Genomic DNA, 22,646 nt, shown 5'->3' with positions numbered 1-22,646 from the left:
GAGGAGCAGGCGACGGACGACTCGGGAGGCCCGTGCAGGGCTCGCCAGCGCGGAAGCCGCACCCTCCGGGGCCCCAGACGCCCGCAGGGCGGAGCCTCGCGGCCGCAGCTCTCCGACGCGCGGCGCGGCGCGAGGCTCGTGGCGGAGCCGTATGGCGCTACGACGGGAGCGGCTGCGCCGCCCGGCCAGGTCAGCGTCGTGCGCATGCGCGGCCCCGGCGCCATTTTGGTGGCCCGGCGCGGTGGTGATTCCACACTGAAGAGAGCGCGGCGGCCGGGGTGGCAGTGGCAGTGTTCGTGGGCTCGGGTGTGAATCGCCGAGGGAGGAGGCGGTGGAGGAAGAGGTGGCGGCGGTGGCGGTGGTCGTAGCGGTGGCGGAGGAGGCGGGTACGAGTCAGCTGCGGGCGGAGACATGGCCAACATCGCGGTGCAGCGAATCAAGCGGGAGTTCAAGGAGGTGCTGAAGAGCGAGGAGGTCAGAAATGAACTCCGGGACATCCCCCCACCTCAGCCCCGGGCGGGAGGGCCCCTGCTGGCGGCGCCTTCCCATCTCCCCGGCTCACCCCGGGTGCCCCTTCTCGCGGGCCGCCCTTCTGCCTGTGGGGACCCAGCAGCCTCCTCCACCCCCTCTCATTCCGCCGCCTCCCCCCCTCCCCTCCCCGGGCCCTGGGATGGACAGTCTCGCGGGTGGGTGGTGTGGAGAAGAACACAGTTTGGGGGGGCAGGTGCTGGAAGGGGTACTTGTCGGCGGGGTGTGAGCTCTGGAGAGAGCCCGGGCAGTGGCAGCAGCTAGAAGTGTGGCCGTAGGGTGGAGAGCGGGGTGCAGGCCGAGCCTGAGAAAACCCGGGAAGTGGGTTGGGGGAAGGGGAAAGGTAACTGGATCCGGGGAGCCGCGGTGCTCGAAGGCCCACGCTTTTCAGGGTTCTTCTGGGGTTATAGCCTGTGGCCTCTGCTGTCCTTTCCGCCGGGAAGGAGCTGTGAGAATTCCTAGGTACCGAGGGAAGGAGGACGTTCCGAGTTATTCCCTCTCGGTTGGGCGTCGGGAGAGAAGGAGGGACCTCCTAGGAGGCTATCGTATGGGAGTGGGGAGATGAGGGAATTTTTTCACCTGAGATAAGGTATTAATTCCATACCCGGTCATTCTCTCACTTTTCGTTCACCCCCAGTTCCGAGGCTGCTTTTCTCTTGACGCCTAAAGCTTTTACCTGGGTAAAGGCAAGTTGTTGGGTGTGTTAAAGGCATTTAAATATTTTTAACTGGGGGGGGGGGGGGGGGGAAATGGAGTGTATAATAAAGCTTATTTCAAAGCATTGCAAGTTACAGAAGTAACAGATGAGAGAGCCTCTCCTAAGACAATGCCTCTGTGACTGTGTTGGGCCGTGAAACTTCATTATGATGTGTCCCTCATTGTTGATTCTTGCTTTTGAAACAGCCCTCTTTAAAACATGAGATTTCACCTGATTAACACATTGTTCTATCTCCTTTTTTAAGGGAGGAGGTGTATCATAACATACCTGAATTGACTAAAAAAAAATTTTTTTTTTGTCTAAAGCTCCTCTTGAGTCCTGCAGAATTTAGATACTCTAGTGTTGGCCACATTTATTTATCTAAGATACTCAAAATGTTCTAGTAACTTGACTCAAAACCATGCAAGTATCAGTACAATTTTTCATACCCAGTTCAAGAATGCCAGGTTGTTTTTCCTTCTTGGAGTTAACAAAGAAAGATTGAAAAGCAATACTGAAATGGTTGTTATTTTCAAGTTGTCAGATACCATTATTGAATGTATGATTGCTGTTGGTATTTTTCTCTTGGTATTTTTATAATCTCAATGATTTGTGAAATTCAGCATTCTAAGTATGTGATGAGTAATTGAAATACATACAGGGGTGGACAAAAGTAGGTTTATTGTGTCATTCTTTTGAGTTAATAAAGCTATTGTAATAATCATAACCTGCATGTCTTTTTCCATAGGAACAACGGTAAACTACTTTTGCCCACCTCTGTATATCTGATAGCACTTGAGTTTTATTTGTGCTATTGAGTCTATAGGGGTGTTTGCATATCTTTCCAATTAGACATGGAGAAAATAGTTTACAATTATATAAAAATTACAAATACAAGCATATTTATTGAATGTAGTAGTATATAGTATAATCAGTTTTACAGAGCATGTGCATGAACTCTGACCTCTCTGTTCAAGTGCCAAAATTCTGAATGGAAGGATGACTTTGTATTTTTGTGGTACAGTGCAGAAGTAGTCATCTGATATACAGTGAAACAATGACTTTTATTTTTTTATTTAATAAGAAAATATATTCTAGGATAGTTAACATATATATTTGTAATGAAACATTGCAGCTAATATTTTGCCAACAGTCCCAAACATTTCTTCTATAAGATTGCACAAGCCTGAAACTTAATATTAAACTTGTAATGCTATATATTCTGTTACTTAAAAGTGGTAAGGGCTCTCAACTTTTCACCATGATATTCTTAAAGTCAGATAACTTAATTTTGGAATATAACCAACAAATAGCGTTATTTTCACCAATATTTTATTTCATCTGTATTTTAATAAGGCCAGTTCTGTAAGTGAATTATTTTCAACTCATTGAAGGACTTGTAGTACAGTCCATGTGTGTGTTCTTTTGTTATTGTTTGTTTTTAATATATTTTTATTGATTTTAGAGAAGAAGGGAGAGGGAGAGAGAGAAACATCAATGATGAGAGAGAATTATTGATCGGCTGCCTGTTGCACACCCCCTAATGGGGTTGGAGCCTGCAACCCAGGCACGTGCCCTTGACCGGAATGGAACCTGGGACCCTTCAGTCCACAGGCCAATGCTCTATCCACTGAGCAAAACCAGGCCATGTGTTGTGTTTTTTTTAAGTATGTAAAATGCAGAGTCTTGAGTGGCTGGTTAAGAAATCAAGTTTTTCATTATGTCACCTATGTAAATGTCCAGTTTACTAAAGTTTAGGTTTCATATGCTTGTTTTGCTAAGAATACTGGGTTGATTTAAGGATTTTGTTTTGTTTTGGCCTTTTGAGTGCCTTTGTAAAGAATGCTAATGTTTGGTGAATTCTGGCCATAAGAAGTTATAAGTGGCCATACTTGGAGTGTGTTGTTAATTAAAAATATAAACATCAAGAAAAAAAAATGTGAAAAGTGAGGTGCAGAATAGTGTGGAGGAGGACACCATTTATATCAGAAGTGGGGAAAGTGTGTATTTTTATTAGGTGAAAGGATTAATGATTGCTTCTGTGTAGGGTAATTGGTGTAAGGGGCAACAGGCATCAAAAGATCCCTTTTGGCCCTGACTGGTTTGGCTCAGTGGATAGAGCGTTGGCCTGCGGGCTGAGAGGTCCCAGGTTCGATTCCAGTCAAGGGCATGTTCCTTAGTTGCGGGCATATCCCCAATAGGAGGTGTGCAGGAGGCAGCTGGTCAATGTTTCTCTCCCATCGATGTTTCTAACTCTATCCCTCTCCCTTCCTCTCTGTAAAAAATCAATAAAATATATATATATATATATATATATTTTAAAAGATCCCTTTTGAATTTTGAGTCATGTGAATATGTTATTTAGTCAAAATAAATAAAATAATAAAAGCACCATCTAGGCCATTTTTCCTTGAGACTGTTTGAAAAGTCATCCTTTGTCAGATACTAATTTTTAAATCTGAGAATTGTAGGTAATGTTTCAAAGTTGCTAGGAGTGGAAAATTGCTTTAAAGTACATTCTGTAGTTATTCTGTGAGTCAAATTACATAAGTGAATTGTTGATTGTGAGGACAAAACTGTAATCTGTATTCATAGGTTAATATTTACTGTAATTATTGTTAACTACTATTTGTAGAGTGGTTTTCAGTACCATTTGTTTATACATTTTTGCTAATTCTCAACTGGTTTTTGAGTTAGATTTTTTATTTCTTAGGTGTAGAAATTGAGATTCAGAGAAGTTAAATTATTTGTCTGTAAACATACAGCTTTGGGATTAGGATCTAGGTCTGCTTATGCTTATATTATACTAGAGGCCCAGTGCACGGATTCGTGCATCAGTGGGGTCCCTTGGCCTGGCCTGCAAGGATTGGGCTGAAACCGGCTCTCTGACAAACCCCCGAGAGGTCCTGGATTGTGAGAGGGCGCAGGCCTGGCTGAGGCACCTCACCAGTGCACCTACCTGCAACCCAGGTACGTGCCCTTGACCCGGAATGGAACCCGAGACCCTTCAGTGCACAGGCGATGCTCTTACCACACCTGCCAGGGCTAAACACAACCTAATTTAATTGTTAGTTTAAACATTAAAATAAGTGTTACCTATAATTAACTTGCAAGATTTACTTGCATTTCATTATGCAAAATATTTTATTTAAATATATTTTATTGATTTTTACAGAGAGGAAGGGAGACGGATAGAGAGTTAGAAACATCGATGAGAGAGAAACATCGATCAGCTGCCTCCTGCACGCCCCCTACTGGGGATGTGCCCGCAACCAAGGTACATGCCCTTGACTGGAATCGAACCCGGGACCCTTCAGTCTGCAGGCTGACGCTCTATCCACTGAGCCAAACTGGTTAGGGCACAAAATATTTTAAAATTTGAAGCTCAGTGAAGTAAAATGCCCTCAAATCAGTGTATTTGCTCTTCAAAATGTTTATTATTATTTATTTTTATAACAATATGGTTTTTTTAATTGATTTTAGAGAGAGGAAGGGAGAGGGATAGAGAAATAAAAACATTGATGAAAGAGAGACATTGGTCTGCAACCCAGGTATGTGCCCTGACCAGGTATAGAACCAGGGACCTCCTGGTTCACCGGCTGACACCCAATCACTGAGCCACACAGGCTGGGCAGTGTATATAGTCTTATTCTTGTGCTTAATGGTATCCGTAGTTTTTTCATATTGTAGCTATACTTTGCTAACATTTTCTAGGATATTCATAGGGAATATTTAAATCTATGGCATTAACAAATTGATTTCATGTATACTACTATTGTATAAGTTTTCCTTAAGCATTTAAGTGGATTTTTATATCTGTTATAACAATATATATTTAACATTTGATCTAGATTATTCTAGATAGTAGCACAGCCAACTCTCCCCCCCACCTCCCTATCTTCTTTTTTTGCCAGTTGTATCAATTAAAAATGTCCTTAGACATTAAAGAATATTGATAACCACTGCTCTAGACAGAACTCTTTAGAAGAACATTTAAGACTATATAAGATGTATAGAATAATTTATCTAAAAAAATGAATGAACAGTAAAGGCTCAAAAAATTACATAGCATGGATACTACTAGCTTTGAACTTTTAGGTTTTTTTTTTTTTAGAAGGAAATCTCAATTCTTGTTGTTCTACTTATGTATGCATTCACTGTGTTTTTGTTTTTGTTTTAATCCTCACCCGAGGATTTGATTTTAGAGAGAAAAAAGGGGGAAACCTCCATGTGATAGGGAAACATCAGTTGGTTGCCTCTGCACATGCTTCAGCCGGGGATCAAACCCATACTTTTGGTGTACGGGACAATGCTCCAACCAACTGAGCTACCTGGCCAGGACTAAACTTTCCTTTTTGATTTAAAGAAAAAGGTGAAATTCCCTGGTAAAAACCAATGTAACCAGTATTTGTACAGATTTTTTAGTAGAAAAGGTTGGGTTTGTTTTTTTAACTTTATTCATTAACCTGTTTGAAACTATTCCCAGGCTTTTTCAGCTTAATTAGCTGCAAAGAGTGATTTGTGTATAAGCAAAAACTGAAAAGAGCTGCAGTGTCCATGGGGCTTGGGCTTAAAAAATTTAGAGATCTAGATTTTATCATCTGTAAACAAAATTTGAAAAAGCAGTCATAATATAAAATAGTACTTCCAGTAACTTCTTCAATTTTATCTTCAGAAGTTGTCTCAGTTCAGTTTGCTTCATTCTTGGAAGCCTCATGAAAATTCTCCATAAGCCCTGGCTGGTGGCTCAGTAGTTGGAGCATGTCCAATACTCCAGAAGGTTGCGGGTTTTGATTCTGAGTCAGGGCACATACTTAGGTTGTGGGTTCTACCCCCGATTGGGATGTGTATGGGAGGCAATCAGTTGATGTTTCTCTCATATTGTTGTTGTTCTCTCCCCTTTCTCTCTCAAAAAAAAAAAAAAAAAAAATCAATAAAAAAAATCCATGGGCCCTGGCCAGTGTAGTCCATGGTTAGAGTGTTGGCCTGTGCATTGGAGAGTCACAGGTTTGGATTACCGTCAAGGGCATGTACCTGGGTTGCAGGTTCAATCCCTGCCCCGTATTGATATGTCTGTCACATTCATGCTTCTCTCTTTCCCTCCCCCTCCGTCCCCCTCTCCCTCTGACCTCCCTTCCACTCTAAAAAAATCAATGGCCCTAGCCAGTTTGGCTCAGTGGATAGAGCATCGGCCTGTGGACTGAAGGGTCCCAGGTTCAATTCCGGTCTAGGGGGAATGGGGGGCATGCAGGAGGCAGCTGATCAATGATTCTCTTTCATCATTGATGTTTCTCTCTCCTTTTCCTTCCTCTCAAAGCAATAAAAATATATTTTAAATGAATGAATGAACGGAAAAATATCCTCACTCCTCGGGTGATGATTTTAAAAATTCTGCACAAGATCTGAAACTTCATCATCATCCTTTCTTGTAGCAAGGGTGCTTTTCCCTACACAAATTGTTTGGGCAGAGCTTCAGCTAGCCTAAACTAGTCAGATTGTCTTTACCAAGCTGGTTTAAGATGCTGGGTAGCACTTCTGTCAGCTGTTTGTCTCAGCATGGCCTGTAATAGTGCAAGTGTTCGCTACTACAGATGCCTGAACTTTAGGGTTGTTAAAGTGGCTCACTGTTCCTTGGTTTGTGAACATACTTACCAGAGTAAGTTGTTTACCTTATCTTCTTTAAGGAGAACTGACGTTTTTTATCATCTGCTGTGCTGTTCTGTGAACCACCTTCTTTCTACGAGAAGTTCCTTTCTCACCAATGTGCACTTGTGCCTACAGTTTGGCCAGTTTCTCTTGGATCACGAGTTCCTTTTATCTTGTAGAGGAAGTGGGCCACACAGGGGACTAGGGTTGGCACTCGGGGAGTCTTGGGCAGACCAGCTCAGAATAAGCATACACATGCGGGGACACAAGATGGCAGCTTGGTATCTTTGTTTTTAATAACATTTAAATGGTGTGCCTTTTGGGGTTCTGGGTGTGGGTTGAACAAGGGAAGCTTATAGATTGGGTAAAAAATGAAAAATTTAAAGCCTGTCCAAGCAATGTTGACTGGGGTGCATTTCTTGTTTTACTTTACTGTTATAAAGATTTTCATCTCTATCCATCAGGCATAGATTTAGATGCATCTGGGGTCCCCTAGTATGTCACCCCTCTATATAGACTATACTTATTTCTCCACAAATGTTGTCAGCAGTTATTGAGCATATTGACCACAGCCCCAAAAGACTTACCTGTTTGAGAGATAGGGAGTTCTGAGGGTATGCATATGAAGAGAGGTTTTTGATCTAGGTTTTAAAGGAAAGTTAAGACTGATTTCAATTTTCAGAAGACAGTCCCAAAGAAATTACAGGAATATTTAATTTATAAGTAAACTAGAGGCCTGGTGCATGGATTCATGCACCGGTGGGGTTCCTCGGCCTGGCCTGTGGGGATTGGGCCAAAACCGGCTCTCTGACATCCCCCGAGGGGTCCCGGATTGCGAGAGGGTGGTTCTCGGGTGGTGCACCCCAGAATTGGGCTCCCTCCTCTCTGGTTCCGGGTGCATCACCTGAAAACTGCAGCTGCCAAGTCACCGCAGCTTGGCAGCTCCTGTGTTGAGTGTCTGCCCCCTGGTGGTCAGTGCGCATCATAGCTGCCGGTAGAACTGTTGGCCAGTCGCTTAGGCTTTTATATATATACACACACACACACACACACACACACACACACACACACTAGGGGCCCAGTGCACAAATTCATGCACCTTGAAAGGAACTGTCGGCCGTGAGGCTGTGGTGGGCACAGGGGCGGGTCTCGACCCATCTTTCGCGCCCCTGCCCAGCCCCTCCCACTGCGGCCCCCTGGTCCCCCCTCTGCCGGCAGCCCTGCTCCTGCCACCACCACTTCCATGCGCTGACAGCGCCGGCCCCATCCTGCACCTGCTGATGGCGCGGAGTGATTGGGGCCGGTGCCAGCAGCAGGTGCAAGCGGGGCCGGCACCATCAGCGGGTGCGAGTGGCGGCTGCTTCCCCGATCACCCCTCAACAGCAGGGGGAGTTGGAGAAGCCCTCAGAGGTGATCAGGGCTGGCAGCCGCCACTTGCACTGGCTGATGATGCCAAGCGATTGGGAGCAGCACCAGGCGCTGGCAGCGGGTGTAAGCGGGGATGGCACTGGCAGTGGGTGTGAGGGCCAGGCGGAACCATGGCATTTGGGAGCAAAGAATTTTCAGTAACCACCAGAGGCTCATCCCGATGACAGCAACCAGCACCCTACCTTGGTCTGGTGGCCCTGCTCACGTGCTCGACCATCCCACCATGGCCGATGCATGCCATGTTCCGTACTCTGCCACCTGCTGCTGATGCCTGCCATATACTGGGTTGGGGGGAATGATTGGGGGCCAGCTGCCTAGGGGAGGGGTCATGGGTGGTTGGCTGGCTGGCCCTGCCCCTGATCGGACTGGGGGGCTGGTTGGGGGCAGGGCTGGCTGGGGGAAGGGGCTGTGGGCCGATCGGGGTGGTGGGGGCCCATTGGGTGTGGGGCTGGATGGGGGGAGGGGCTGCAGGCAGTTGGCCAGCCAGCCCTGCCCCCAATAGGCCCACCCCCACCCTGATGGGGCCAGCAAGGGGCGGGGGCTGGAAGTCCGATCATGGTGGTGGGGGCCAGCCGGGGGGAAGGGCCGTGGGGGGTTGGCCAGGCTACCCTGCCCTCGATTGGGGTGGGAGAGGCTGATCAGGGGTGGGGATGGCTGCGGGGAGGGGCTGCGGGAGGTTGGCCGGCTGGCCCCATCCCCTGATCGGGCCTGTTTGCTGACCGCAGTGGGCGTCATAGCGACCGGTCGTTCCGGTCATTATGGCGTTACAGTCGCTGGCTTTTTATATATAGGATACACTGAGTGACCAGATTATTATGATCTCTCAACACATAATAATCTGGCCACCCAGAGTATATCCTATATAATAAAAGGCTAATATGCAAATTGTCCCCTCAACCAGGAGTTCGACCAGCAGGCAGGCCAGCCAACAGCCCATATCCCCTCCCCCTGGCCAGGCTGGCTGGATCCCACCCATGCATGAATTCATGCACTGGGCCTCTAACGTGTGTGTGTGTGTGTGTGTGTGTGTATGTATTTGGGAGCAAATACACACACACTAGAGGCCTGGTGCATGAAATTCTTGCACTCGGGAAGGGGGGTCCCTCAGCCCAGCCTGCACCCTCTCGCAGTCTGGGAGCCCTCGGAGGATGTCTGACTGATGGCTTAGGCTGTTTCCCACAGGGAGCAGGCCTAAGCCATCAGTTGGACATCCTTAGCGCTGCTGCGGAGGCGGCAGAGGCTCCCACCACAGCTGCTGCGCTTGCCAGCCATGAGCCCGGCTTCTGGCTGAGCAGCGCACCCCCTGTGGAGTGCACTGACCACCAGAGGGCAACTCCTGCATTGAGTGTCTTCCCCCTGGTGGTCAGTGCATGTCATAGTGACTGGTCGTTCCGGCTCTCCAACATCCCCCATCTTGCTCAGTCCCAATCAGCCAGACCCCAGCAGCAAGCTAACCTACCGGTCAAAGCGTCTGTCCCCTGGTTGTCAATGCATGTCATAGCGAGCAGTTGAGCGGCCTTAGCATATCATTAGCATATTATGCTTTGATTGGTTGAATGGACGACTGGACACTTAGCATATTAAGCTTTTATTATATAGGACTAGGGGCCTAGTACACGAATTCGTTCACCTAGTACACGAATTCATTCACCAGGATCTGTGGGCTGCAAGGCTGCTGTGGGCACAGGGGTGGGTCTTGGCCCCTCCTTCCCCCCGCCCAGCGCCTCCTGCCGTGGCCCCCAATCCCCAGTCTGCCAGCAGTCCCGTTCCTACCACCGCTGCTCCCATGCATTGATGGTGTCAGCCCCGCTCGCACCTGCTCACAGTGCGGAGCGAGTGATTAGGGCCGGCGCCAGCAGTGGGTGCAAGCGGGGCCAGCACCAGCAGCGGGAGCAAGCAGCACCTGCTGCCCAGATCGCCCCTCAGGAGCAGGGGGAGGTGGAGAAGCCCTGAGGGGTGATCGGGGCCGGTGCTGGGCACTGGCACTGGGTGTGAGTGGCGGCTCCAGCACCAGCAGCAGGTGCGAGCGGGGCCGGCGCTGGCAGCAGGTGTGAGCACCAGGTGGGACCGTGGTGCACAGGAGCAAAGAATTTTTAGTAACCACCAGAGGCTCGCCTGGATGACAGTGACCAGCACCCTGCCTTGGTCTGGCGCCCCTGCTCACCTGCTCCACCATCCCACCACAGCCGACGCCTGCCATGTTCGATGTGCGCCCCCCTGGTTGTCAGCGCACATCATAGCAACTGGTTATTCGGTTCTGCTGTCGGTCTATTTGCATATTAGGGTTTTATATATGTGTATATGTATATGTATGTACATATGTACACATAGACATAGATAATCTCTTCTGTAGGCATCTGAATTTGAACTAGGGAGCAGAGATTGACAAAATTAGGCAAGGAACACATTTACATATTAGGAACAGAAAAGTTGCACAGCTTTCGTGTACACAAACATAGTTGTGGGGTTAGAACATCTTTCTTAGTTTTTTCACTGTTATCTTTGGGGGAAAAATCTTTTCATATCAAAAGAAAAATGTACATAAAAGGAAGTGTGACTAGCACTCAAATCAAAACACAGAATATTACCAGCACAATAGTACCCCATCCCTCAGTCATATTCTTCTTTTTTTTTTTTTTTAATATATTTTATTGATTTTTTACAGAGAGGAAGGGAGAGGGATAGAGAGTCAGAAACATCGATGAGAGAGAACCATCGATCAGCTGCCTCCTGCACACCTCCCACTGGGGATGGGCCTGCAACCAAGGTACATGCCCTTGACTGGAATCGAACCTGGGACCTTTTAGTCCGCAGGCCAACGCTCTATCCACTGAGCCAAACCAGTTAAGGCCCTCAGTCATATTCTTGACTTCTATAGCACAGATAAGCTTTGAGTATCCTATATAATAAAAGGGTAATATGCAAATTGACTCTAACAGCAGAACAACAGGTCATTATGACGCGCACTGACCACCAGGGGACAGATACTCAATGAAGGAGCTGCCCCCTGGTGGTCAGTGCTCTCTCATAGAGGGAGCTCCACTCAGCCACAAGTTGGGCTGACAGCTGCGAGCGCAGTGGCAGGAGCCTCTCCCACCTCCTCGGCAGCACTAGGGATGTCCAACTGCGGCTTAGGCCTGCTCCCCCCGGGGGCTCCCGGGCTGCCAGAGGGATGTCTGACTGCCAGGTTAGGCCCCATCCCCCAGGGAGCCAGGCCTAAGCCTGCAAGTGGACATCCCCTGAGGGGTCCCGGACTGCGAGAGGGCGCAGGCCGGGCTGAGGGACCCACCCGAGTGCACGAATTTTCGTGTACTGAGCCTCTAGTCCTATCTAATAAAAGTAATATGCAAATTGACCATCAACCCAACACACAAGATGGCTGCCCCTATGTGGTCAAAGATGGCTGCCTCCATGTGGACACAATATGGCCACCACAATATGGCCAGCAGGGGAGGGCAGTTGGGAGGGACCAGGTCTGCAAGGGAGGGCAGTTGTGGACGATCAGGCCAGCAGGGGAGGGCAGTTGGGAGGGACCAGGCCTGCAAGGGAGGGCAGTTGGGGGCAATCAAGCCTGCAGGGGAGGGCAGTTAGGGGCAATCAGGCTGGCAGAGGAGTGGTTAGGAGGTGATCAGGCTGGCAGGCAGAAGCAGTTAGGGGCAATCAGGAAGGTAGTCAGGTGAGCAGTTGGGAGCCAGCGGTCCTGGATTGTGAGAGGGATCCCAGATTGGAGAGGGTGCAGGCTGGGCTGAGGGACACACACCCCGTGCATGAATTTCGTGCACCGGGCCTCTAGTGTTTGAAAAAAAGAATAGACCGGAGTGTATACTATGTGACTGTTTCAGTCTTGAAGGATTTTAAAAGCTGTCTTTTAATATCTTTGTTCAAAAATGTTTTGATAGTATCTTAGAAAATGTGTTAAAATTCATTGAATATTAGAATTGAAAGAGACCTTAGATATAGGCCAAACTCCTCATCTGTTAAGATCAGGAAACTGAGGCCTGAAGAGTTGACACATCTGGTTAATGATGAACCCAGTCATTATAATGGTTGCTTTATGGGACTATCCTTTTTATAAATAATACTGTAAAAGCTGAATGCCAATAAAACTTTTAAGTACAACAAGTGACAGTTTAATATTGAATATTGTATTTAAGTGTATTTTGCTTTTCTCTCTTGGTGTGAGAACTTAAATTTGCCTAAAACTATTTACCGTAAGCATAATATGGTAAATTTAGCTAAGGACACATATGTAATAGCTTAACAAAGAAAAAAAACCCCAAAAATCTGATTTAACAAGTAAGTTATATGTGATATTTCACTGTTTAAAAGAATTACTAAATGAAGCATTTTATGTTATTCATTTAAAAAAAGATTGTGAGTTTTGGAATTAGATTTGCTTTGAGTCCTGGCTTTTCTATTTAATATCTGCAGCACTGACTCTGTATCTCATTTTCTTTTTATCTGTAAAAATGTTAGGAAGATTAAGAGAGTTGTTACAGTGCTGAGAGCAGGGATGAGGAACCTTTTTCCTGCCAAAGGGCCATTTGAATATTTATAACATTATTTGCAGGCAATACAAAATTATCAACTTAAAAATTAGCTTGCTATATTTGGTCAAACATTTATTAACTCACCCAGATAGAAGTTCCCCACCCCTAGTTTAGAGCAATGCCTGGGACACATTAAACATTCAGTAAATGGATAGCTGTTAAGATGTCAAAATTAACTACCCTTTCATATTCTGCTTATTATTGTTCTTGTATCATAAAGGTTTCCTTCCATGTTTTAGTGATAGCTTAAAGATCCTTTCAATGGTTTAGTGATAGTTCTATGTGAATTTGCCTCAAGGAAAGGCTTAAAATGTGGAGCTTTAGTGCTTCTTTGTCATTGTGAGGCTAGTGTCTAAGGAAAGTACAAAGGAATGAATGTGGGCCTTGTTCTCCAGGTGTTGGTTAATCTTTATTTTATGTTGTTTTTTTTTTTTTTTTTTTTTTTTTTTTTTTAATTTCTTTATTGATTAAGGTGTCACATATTTGTCCTCATCCCCCCATTCCCATCCCACACCCCTCCCCTTGGATGCCCCAACCCTCTGTTGAACTTAAGCATTGGTTAGGCTCATATGCATGCACACAAGACCTTTGGTTGATCTCTCCCCCCTCCCCCCACCCTCCCCTATCCTCCCTCTGAGGCCCGATAGTCCGATTGATGCCTCCTTGTTTCTGGTTCTGTTCTTGTTCATCAGTCTATGTTGTTCATCATTTCCCCTAGATGAGCGAAATCATGTGTCACTATAGATATACTTATAAGAATTGAATGTGCGACGAGCAAAAATAGTTATGCTGACAGGCAAATGAATCAGTCTGTAGTGAGTTTCTTTCTGGACCAACAGTTCTTTTGAGACCCAATATCAATGTCCACCGGTTCCCTATGAGTACATGTCGGCACTGACCCCTCAGCTCTGGATGGTGGACAAATGGTGGTAATGCAGGTCCGACTCCCTCTGGTTTGGTCTCGGCTGGACCCAGGGGCACTGCTTCACCCGGATCCAGGGGCCCACGGCCTCGCCCGGACCCGGGGCCAGGCTCACCCGGCTCCAGGGGCCCGCGGCCTCGCCCGGACCCGGGGCCCAGGGCTCACCCGGCTCCAGGGGCCCGCGGCCTCGCCCGGACCCGGGGCCCAGGGCTCACCCGGCTCCAGGGGCCCGCGGCCTCGCCCGGACCCGGGGCCCAGGGCTCACCCGGCTCCAGGGGCCCGCGGCCTCGCCCGGACCCGGGGCCCAGGGCTCACCCGGCTCCAGGGGCCCGCGGCCTCGCCCGGACCCGGGGCCCAGGGCTCACCCGGCTCCAGGGGCCCGCGGCCTCGCCCGGACCCGGGGCCCAGGGCTCACCCGGCTCCAGGGGCCCGCGGCCTCGCCCGGACCCGGGGCCCAGGGCTCACCCGGCTCCAGGGGCCCGCGGCCTCGCCCCGACCCGGGGCCCAGGGCTCACCCGGCTCCAGGGGCCCGCGGCCTCGCCCCGACCCGGGGCCCAGGGCTCACCCGGCTCCAGGGGCCCGCGGCCTCGCCCCGACCCGGGGCCCAGGGCTCACCCGGCTCCAGGGGCCCGCGGCCTCGCCCCGACCCGGGGCCCAGGGCTCACCCGGCTCCAGGGGCCCGCGGCCTCGCCCGGACCCGGGGCCCAGGGCTCACCCGGCTCCAGGGGCCCGCGGCCTCGCCCCGACCCGGGGCCCAGGGCTCACCCGGCTCCAGGGGCCCGCGGCCTCGCCCCGACCCGGGGCCCAGGGCTCACCCGGCTCCAGGGGCCCGCGGCCTCGCCCGGACCCGGGGCCCAGGGCTCACCCGGCTCCAGGGGCCCGCGGCCTCGCCCCGACCCGGGGCCCAGGGCTCACCCGTATTTTATGTTGTTGTTGTTATTTTTTAATCCTTACCCAAGAATATGTTTCCACTGATTTTTTAAAAAAATTATTTTTTAAAATATATTTTTATTGATTTCAGAGAGGAGGGAAGAGGGAGAGAGAGTTAGAAACATCAATGATGAGAGAGAATCATTGATTGGCTGCTTTCTGCATGCCCCTTACTGGGGAATCGAGCCCACAACTCGGGCATGTGCCCTTGACTGGAATCGAACCTGGGACCCTTCAGTCCGAAGGCCAACGCTCTATCCACTGAGCCAAACCAGCTAGGGTTCCACTGATATTTTTAGAGAGAGTGGAAGAGGGAGGGAAAGAGAGAGAAACACATCAATTGGTTGCCTCCTGCAAGCACCCTGACCAGGTCCTGGCCTGGGTGGAGCCTGCAACCGACGTATAAGTCCTTGACAAAATTGGAGAAAATGTGTTAAAATGTTATCTAAGTGACAAGTAAATTATTTGGAAGTCTTTTGGATAATATAGCATTATGGGATTATTTTTTTTATTTCTTTATTATTTTTTTCCATCACCATTTATCTCCACTATACCCTCTTCCACCTCCACCCACCCTTGGATTTCTTGATGTGTCTCTGGTCAATGGGAACTAGGTCAAGGAATCGAGATTCTAATCTATGGTGTGTAAAGTAATTTTGAATCCCTTTATAAAATCCCTATTTTAAAATTGGGTCTTGTTACTAGAAAGTGGTGGTCACATCCATCTGACATTCATGGTATTATATAATTCTGAAAATGTAAGAGAACGTCACTTAAAACCTATGTCCTAAAAAAATAAGGTAAAACCTATGTCCTTTTTCCTCCCTTTAATTTCTTTCTGTTAACTGCAAATTTAAAATAAATAACTATAGTTGAATTGAATGCCTGTTATCTAACATTTTATATATATGGTAGCCTTATAAGAATGTTGTTTTACAGATTAGGAAATTGCAGTTCTGAAGAAATTAAGTAACTTTCTCAGATTTCAGTAACTTGTTGGTGGTATAAGGTTTTTGAAATAAGGTCTTTGACTCCAAAACATTTACTGACTATGATGGAAACAATAGTGTACAATCATATCTACTTACTTCCTGCCCATTATTTTTAAAGATGGTTTTTAGAAATGTGAAATATTTTACACCTTTATAGCCATGGTCCAGATTTAACAAATTTAACTGTCTCATTCAAACTGGACTGAGCCCCCTCCCCCAATAAAACATACTATACAGATGAAGCTCATCTTGTAACCTTTTTCCTCTTCCAGTCTCCACTATGGTGGAGTAACCACTATGTGAAGTTGGTGTATATCCTTCCTATTTGTATTTTGTTTTTTTTACTATTGATAAACATAGTATTTTTTAGTGTAAAAACACTTAAGTGTTTTAAAACTTAAAAACCACTTTATGGATAATTATAATCTATATCTCCTGCAACATTTCTTCCTAGCATTGTATTTTTTGAGGGTTTTTTTTTTCTGTGACAATGCATATTGCTTCAGTTCTTCAGTTTAAACTATATAGTATTTTATGTCACAGTTTTTTAATTCTTTCTATAGATGGCATGTAGTTCCAGCTTTTAGCTATTTAAAAAAAAGATGCCTTGCCCTGGACAGTGTTCTCAGTGGGGGAGCCTATGTTATTCTGTTAATTATTTTCAGCTTTTGTGTGTTTATGAATTTTCCTAGTAATTATAAATGCAGGGCTAGTATATGTAGCCTTTTTTCTCAGGTGACCGTGGGTGCTTTACTTTTAGGTTTCTTGGTTTCCTGTGACCCATCCTATTTGGAACTGGCACACTAAATTGTGGATTGTCTAATACTATTGGTTTTCATTGATAAAACATTTTGTGCTTTATTTTTCTTTTTCTTTTTTTAATATTCTTATTGATCCCAGAGAAGAAGGGAGAGGGAGGAAATAGAAACATCAATGATGAGAGAGAATCATTGATTGGCTGCCTCCTGCATGACATACACTGGGGATTGAGCCAGCAACCTGGGCATGTGCCTTGACTGGAAATTGAACCGTGACCTCCTGGTTTATAGGTCAGCGTTCAACCACTGAGCCACACAGGCTGGGCTGTGCTTCATTTTTTCTTATATATCATTCGGTAGTAGTTCCTTTATTTAAAAATACTGCAGTTTATGAATCTGTCTATTCGGTTATTTTCAGTTTCTTGCTGGTGCACACATGCAAGATTTTGAGTGTATATCAGAGTGGTATTATTAGGTCATTGGGTGTTTGGATGAGATTTTAGGTGGTTATATATGTCAGACAATTTTTTTATATCTGTGGGCTTGGTCATACTTTAATTATATCCTTAGGTGTTTACTTAGATGCTTTATCTGCATCTGCCCATAGGAACTGTGAGTGAGTCATTGAAGGCAGAGACCTTACTGATACTTGATTCTTCATTGCTTAGTACATTGTTTGGCAAGTCAGAGGCACTTGTTTTCCTGAATGATTTTAAGGATTTTCCTAAGCTCCTGGGTGGTCTTCCCCAACCACTATGAAAGTAATGCCTTTTATCCTGCCTTTGGGACTAGGAAGGAGAGTTGACTATATTGATAAATGTGGCCTCTTGGTGAAGTTGGGTTTCTGTTCTAAATTTAAGTACTGATAATGTAGTCAGGTTCTACATAGAGGTGATATAATGTCCAAGCCAAAAATTGGGAAATAGCTACCCCACCGCCTTGCTTTATTTTGTATTTTCCCTTTTGAAGACCTCAGGAGCATCTATTTAGTATTATACAGGGTAGGGCAAAAGTAGGTTTACAGTTGTTCACTTGGAAAATAGTACAAGAATAAACTGGTTTTTGTACTCACAACTGTAAACCTACTTTTGCCCCAACCTGTTTATGCTGATATCTGTATTTCTATGGTTTAACTCTAGTTTAGTTTTACATTTTTCTTTATTCAACAAATATTTATTGAATGCTACCTGTGTTAATAAGATAGACATGGTCCATGCTATTGTGGAGTAAGTTATGGTTTGGTAAGGCAGTGAGATGCTAATCCTCCTATATAATAAAGAGCTAATATGCAAATGGTCATCACACCCCGTAACAGCTCAGACACTCAACACTGGGGAGAGAGGAATGGGGACCAGCCAGGCACAAATGAGCTCGCAAGAGAGGAATGGGGACCAGCCAGGCTGCGGCCGGGGAGAGAGACAAGCCGCATGCCCTGCAGTCCTGGGCGCCAGTGGCTGGGGCTGGGGCCCAAGAGAGGGACAAGCCGCTTGCCCCGTGGCCCCGGGTGCCTGTGGCTGTGGCCCGGGAGAAGTTGGCCTGGGTCCTAGGTGCCTGTGACTGGCCGGAGGAGGGAATCCTGGGTCCTGGGTGAGGGGCGAGGCAGAGGCAGTTAGGGGCGATCAGGCCAGCAGGGGAGCAGTTAGGGGCAATCAGGCCAGTAGGGGAGCAGGCAGAGGTGGTTAGGGGCAATCAGGCAGGCAGGCAGGCGAGTGGTTAGGAGCCAGTGATCCCAGATTGCGAGAGGCAGTCGGATATCCCCTGAGGGGTCCCGGATTGGAGAGGGTGCAGGTCAGGCTGAGGGGGGATGACCCTCCCCCCCCCCCCCGTGCACGAATTTTGTGCACCCGGCCTCTAGTCTATAGTAATAAAGGGCTAATATGCAAATGATTGTCACACCGTAATGACCAATCAGCAGGAGGCTGCGTCCCTGTCTGGTGCTGGCCAGGGACATGACACGCCAGCAGGGCTTAATGGGGGTGGGGCTGGCCGGGTCTAGGTTTCACCCAGTGGGGGCGGGGCCAGCTGGGTCTGGGTCTCTCGCGATTTTGTGGTGCGCATGGGTGGGCAGGGACTTGACTCTGGGTCCCGCGGCGCGCCCCAGACTCTGACGGGGGAGGAGGGAGCCGGATACCCACACTCAGAACCCACACAGCAAAGCGGTGGCGGTTAGGGGCGATCAGGCCGGCAGGGGAGAGCAGTTAGGGACAATCAGGCCAGCAAGGGAGGGCAGTTAGGGGGCGATCAGGCAGGCAGACAGGCAAGCGGTTAGGAGCCAGCGGTCCTGGATCGTGAGAGGGATGTCCCAGATTGGAGAGGGTGCAGGCTGGGCTGAGGGACCGAGCCGCCCCCCACCCCCCGCATGAATTTCATGCACCGGGCCTCTAGTTAATTATATGTGTGTTTGTTGAGTTTAAGTAGGAGAACTGTTGGGGTGGGGAAACCTAACCTCAGGGAAAAAAGTTCCTTGGGAATGACCCTTAAACTGACACCTGGGAGGATAAATTGTGGAATTAACTTTGTTATATATTAGGATATCAACTCTAATATGCATATAGAAAGCTTATCACTATTATACAGTCAAGATTTTGAAGGGCCATCTAATTGCCTTTTCCTCTTAAATAAATAGTAATTCTGTGAATATAAAAATAAGCGTTTGCTCATTATTGAATTTTGGAAAGTATGGAACTATATTAAAGAAAAAAATTATCTGTATTTGCACCCTCAGGGATGCATGGAGCCGTGGTGATGAGTGGGGCAAGAGAAGACAGACAAATATGTGATAAATGCAACGCTGAGAAATATAATGATATTGTACAGATGAAATTAAAAGGCCTTTCCTGGGATTTCAGTCTTAGATACAGATCTGAATTATAAAGCCATGCCTCTAGAGATCATCATTCCAGGTCAGAGGAAACAGTTAATGTAAAGGTACTAAAGTCAGAAAGAATTTGCTGTGTTTAATCAACAAACGGAGGTTATTGTGGCTGGAGTAAGGGAAGAGAATGGTGCAAGATGAAGTTGAAGATATAAGCGGGAGCCAGATCACATAAAATTTTCTAAGCCCAAAGTAAGAAATTTGGGTTTTAAATGACTGTGGAAGCCATTTGGAGATTTAAAGCAAAGGACAAAAATTGTTTTTTAAAAGACCACTTTGGCTGCTGTGGGGACAATGAATAGAAACTGAAAATGTAAGGAAAAAGGATTTAAGAGTTAGGAATTAAGTTTGGCTGGGTGTAACAAAAGAAACAATAGTAGTGGTTTAAACAAAAGTCTAGAGGGAAGTATCTCTGAATTACTTGGTTAAGGGCTTTATAGTGTTAGTAGACTATTCTAACTTCCAATTTATCATTTTTAGGAGTTTGATCCTTGTCCTTAAATTCTCAAAATGGCTGTCAGCAGTCCAGACAACATGTCTGAATTTCAGAAAGGAAAAGGGATAAGGTAGCATGCCAGCTGAGTTTGCTCCCTTTAAAGAGCTTTCTAAGAAGCCCCATCAGTGACCTGTTTTTATTTTATTTTTTTATCCAGGTCTGTGTCATAACCTCTTCTTGGTTTAAGAGAGGCTAGGAAATGTTCTTATAGCTGAATACATTGTTCCCCAATTAAAATCAGGGTTTCGTTAGTAAGAAAGAAGGAGAAAGGAAATTGAGTAGGCAACTTGCCATGTATAGTGGGAGAGTGAGGGAGTAGTAATGAACTCAGAAAGATAATTTGGGGATCCTTGTAGGCCAGGCAAGAGATGATTGTATCTTAGCTTTAGGGTTGAATGGAGAGCTGAAGAGAAGTAGAAGTGTTGGGGAGATGTTTTAAAGGTACATAGAGTCACCAGAGCTTGCTGGTGGTACAGAGGAAAAATGAAGAAGCTAGAAAAACACCTAGTTTTCTCTTAAGCAACTAGATAGATCATGATACTTATTTCTGAGATGAGTTTGGAAGTCATGTCTGAAAAGAGATTTGAGCATCCTAGATATATAGATGGTATATTTAAAGCTTAGACAAGTTGACTTAACTCTAGAACAATTTGGTTTGAAAAGAAAGGGGGTCTAAGTCCTGGTATTTGCCCTGGCCTCCTACTACATTTTGAAGTTGAACCGAGGAGAACTAATAAAGCATAAGGAAAGTTGAACCGAGGAGGACTAACAAAGCATTAGTGATGTCTGAGCAAAAAGAGAAGAGAGTGATGTCATTGAAGCCAAGAGAAGACCGTTCCAAGAAGAGAATGGTCAACTTTGTCATGCTGCTAAATGGGAGAAATTACTTGAATTTGCACCATGGTGGTCATTGGTGACCTTGACTGGAATATTTTTATTGGAATGGTAAAAATGGATATCATTGGAGTGGTTTAAGAGGAAGTAAGGTAAGGAACTGACAATCTGGTCAACTCTGTGTTGTTTGTTTTTTTTTTAATTGATTTTTCACAGAGAGAAAGGGAGAGGGATAGATAGCTAGAAACATCGATGAGAGAGATACATCGACCAGCTAGCTGCCTCCTGCACACCCCCCACTGGGGATGTGCCCGCAACCGAATGCACATGCCCTTGACCGGGATCGAACCTGGGACCCCTCAGTCCGCAGACCGACGCTCTATCCACTGAGCCAAACCGGTTTCGGCTCTGTGTGTTTTTCAAAATATATTTTTATTGATTTCAGAGAGGAAGGTAGAGAGAGATAGAAACATCAATTTTTGAGAGAGAATCATTGATTGGCTGCCTCCTGCATGCACCCTACTGGGGTTGGAACCTGCAACCTGGGCATGTGCCCTTGACCAGAATCAAACCCGGTACCCTTCAGGCCGACGCTCTATCCACTGAGCCAAACTGGCTAAGGCAACTCTTTTTTTAAAAATATATTTTATTGATTTTTTTAAATATATATATTTTATTGATTTTTTTTACAGAGAGGAAGGGAGAGGGGATAGAGAGTTAGAAACATCGATGAGAGAGAAACATCAATCAGCTGCCTCCTGCACACCCCCTACTGGGGATATGCCTGCAACCAAGGTACATGCCCTTGACCGGAATTGAACCTGGGACCCTTCAGTCCGAAGGCCAACGCTCTATCCACTAAGCCAAACCGGTTAGGGTGGCAACTCTGTTTTTAATAAACATTTTAAAATTGAATTTATTGCCGGGACCGGTTTGGCTCAGTGGATAGAGCGTCGGCCTGCAGACTCAAGGGTCCCAGGTTCGATTCCGGTCAAGGGCATGTACCTTGGCTGTGGGCACATCCTCAGTGGGGGGTGTGCAAGAGGCAGCTGATCGATGTTTCTCTCTCATCGATGTTTCTGGCTCTCTATCCCTCTCTCTTCCTCTCTGTAAAAAATCAATAAAATATATAAAAAAAATTGAATTTATTGGGGTGACATTGGTTAGTCAATCCATACAGGTTTCAAATGTACAACTATAACACATTATCAATTTTTTAAAAATCCTCACCTGAGGATATATTTTTATTGATTTTTAGAGAGGGAGGGGAGATATTGATTGATTGCTTCCTGACTGAGGATCAAACCCACAACCTAGGTATGTGCCCTGACTGGGAATTGAACCTGAAACCCTTTGGTGTCGGATATGACACTCCAACCAAATGAGCTACCTGGCCAGCATGTCACATCATCAACTTTTATTTTTATTTTTTTTTATTTTTTACATCATCAACTTTTAAAATGATGTTTGCTTTGACAGGAGAGCAGAGAAGAAGGGGAGCTGGAGAAGAATATGGCCACAGAGATCTTGAGAAAGTTTTTCTGGTAGATAATAGCGAATGTTTGTATATTGGTGGATGAGAGAAATTATGATAGAGCAGGAGTAATTGAAGGTGCAAAGTCCTTGAGAAGAACAGAGTGGTGGTATTTCTGGCATAGTGGAAGGATTATTCTTTAATAAGAACAGAGACACATAGGGCCATGTTAAATTCCATTTGTATATGGTCTTCACTTGAACATGAGACCAATTAGTGAATGGTTATGTGGGTTTTTCCCCAGCAATGCTGCTTGGGACAGACACAGGCTAGTCTCACTAAAAAGATAGAGAGTTGATTTTTCTATTTGTGTGTGTTTTTAAAGACTGTACTAATGATGAGAATATGATGAAATGGGCTGCCTCATGAAGTGCCAGCACTACAATAATTTACGACAACCTTTCTAGAAAGTACTTTGGTCATAAAAGTATGAAGAGTTCAAATACTATAACCCAG

General features: G+C 46.3%; 1 protein-coding gene across 1 annotated transcript in view; it reads left to right on the top strand.

The window, feature by feature from the left end:
* Positions 1-252: 252 nt before the first annotated feature.
* The window catches only part of UBE2K (ubiquitin conjugating enzyme E2 K), a 65,236-nt gene continuing 42,842 nt past the window's right edge, over positions 253-22,646 (top strand). The window contains exon 1 of the mRNA XM_079770121.1: positions 253-474. Coding sequence (XP_079626247.1) covers positions 412-474 — 63 coding nt within the window. The 5' untranslated portion in view covers positions 253-411. The remainder of the gene's footprint in view (positions 475-22,646) is intronic.

Source organism: Cnephaeus nilssonii (genome assembly GCF_951640355.1).
Source record: "Cnephaeus nilssonii genome assembly, chromosome: 1".
Lineage (NCBI taxonomy): Eukaryota > Metazoa > Chordata > Mammalia > Chiroptera > Vespertilionidae > Cnephaeus > Cnephaeus nilssonii.
The sequence above is the reverse complement of the archived record's forward strand: the minus strand, read 5'-3'. Positions and strand labels throughout refer to the sequence as shown.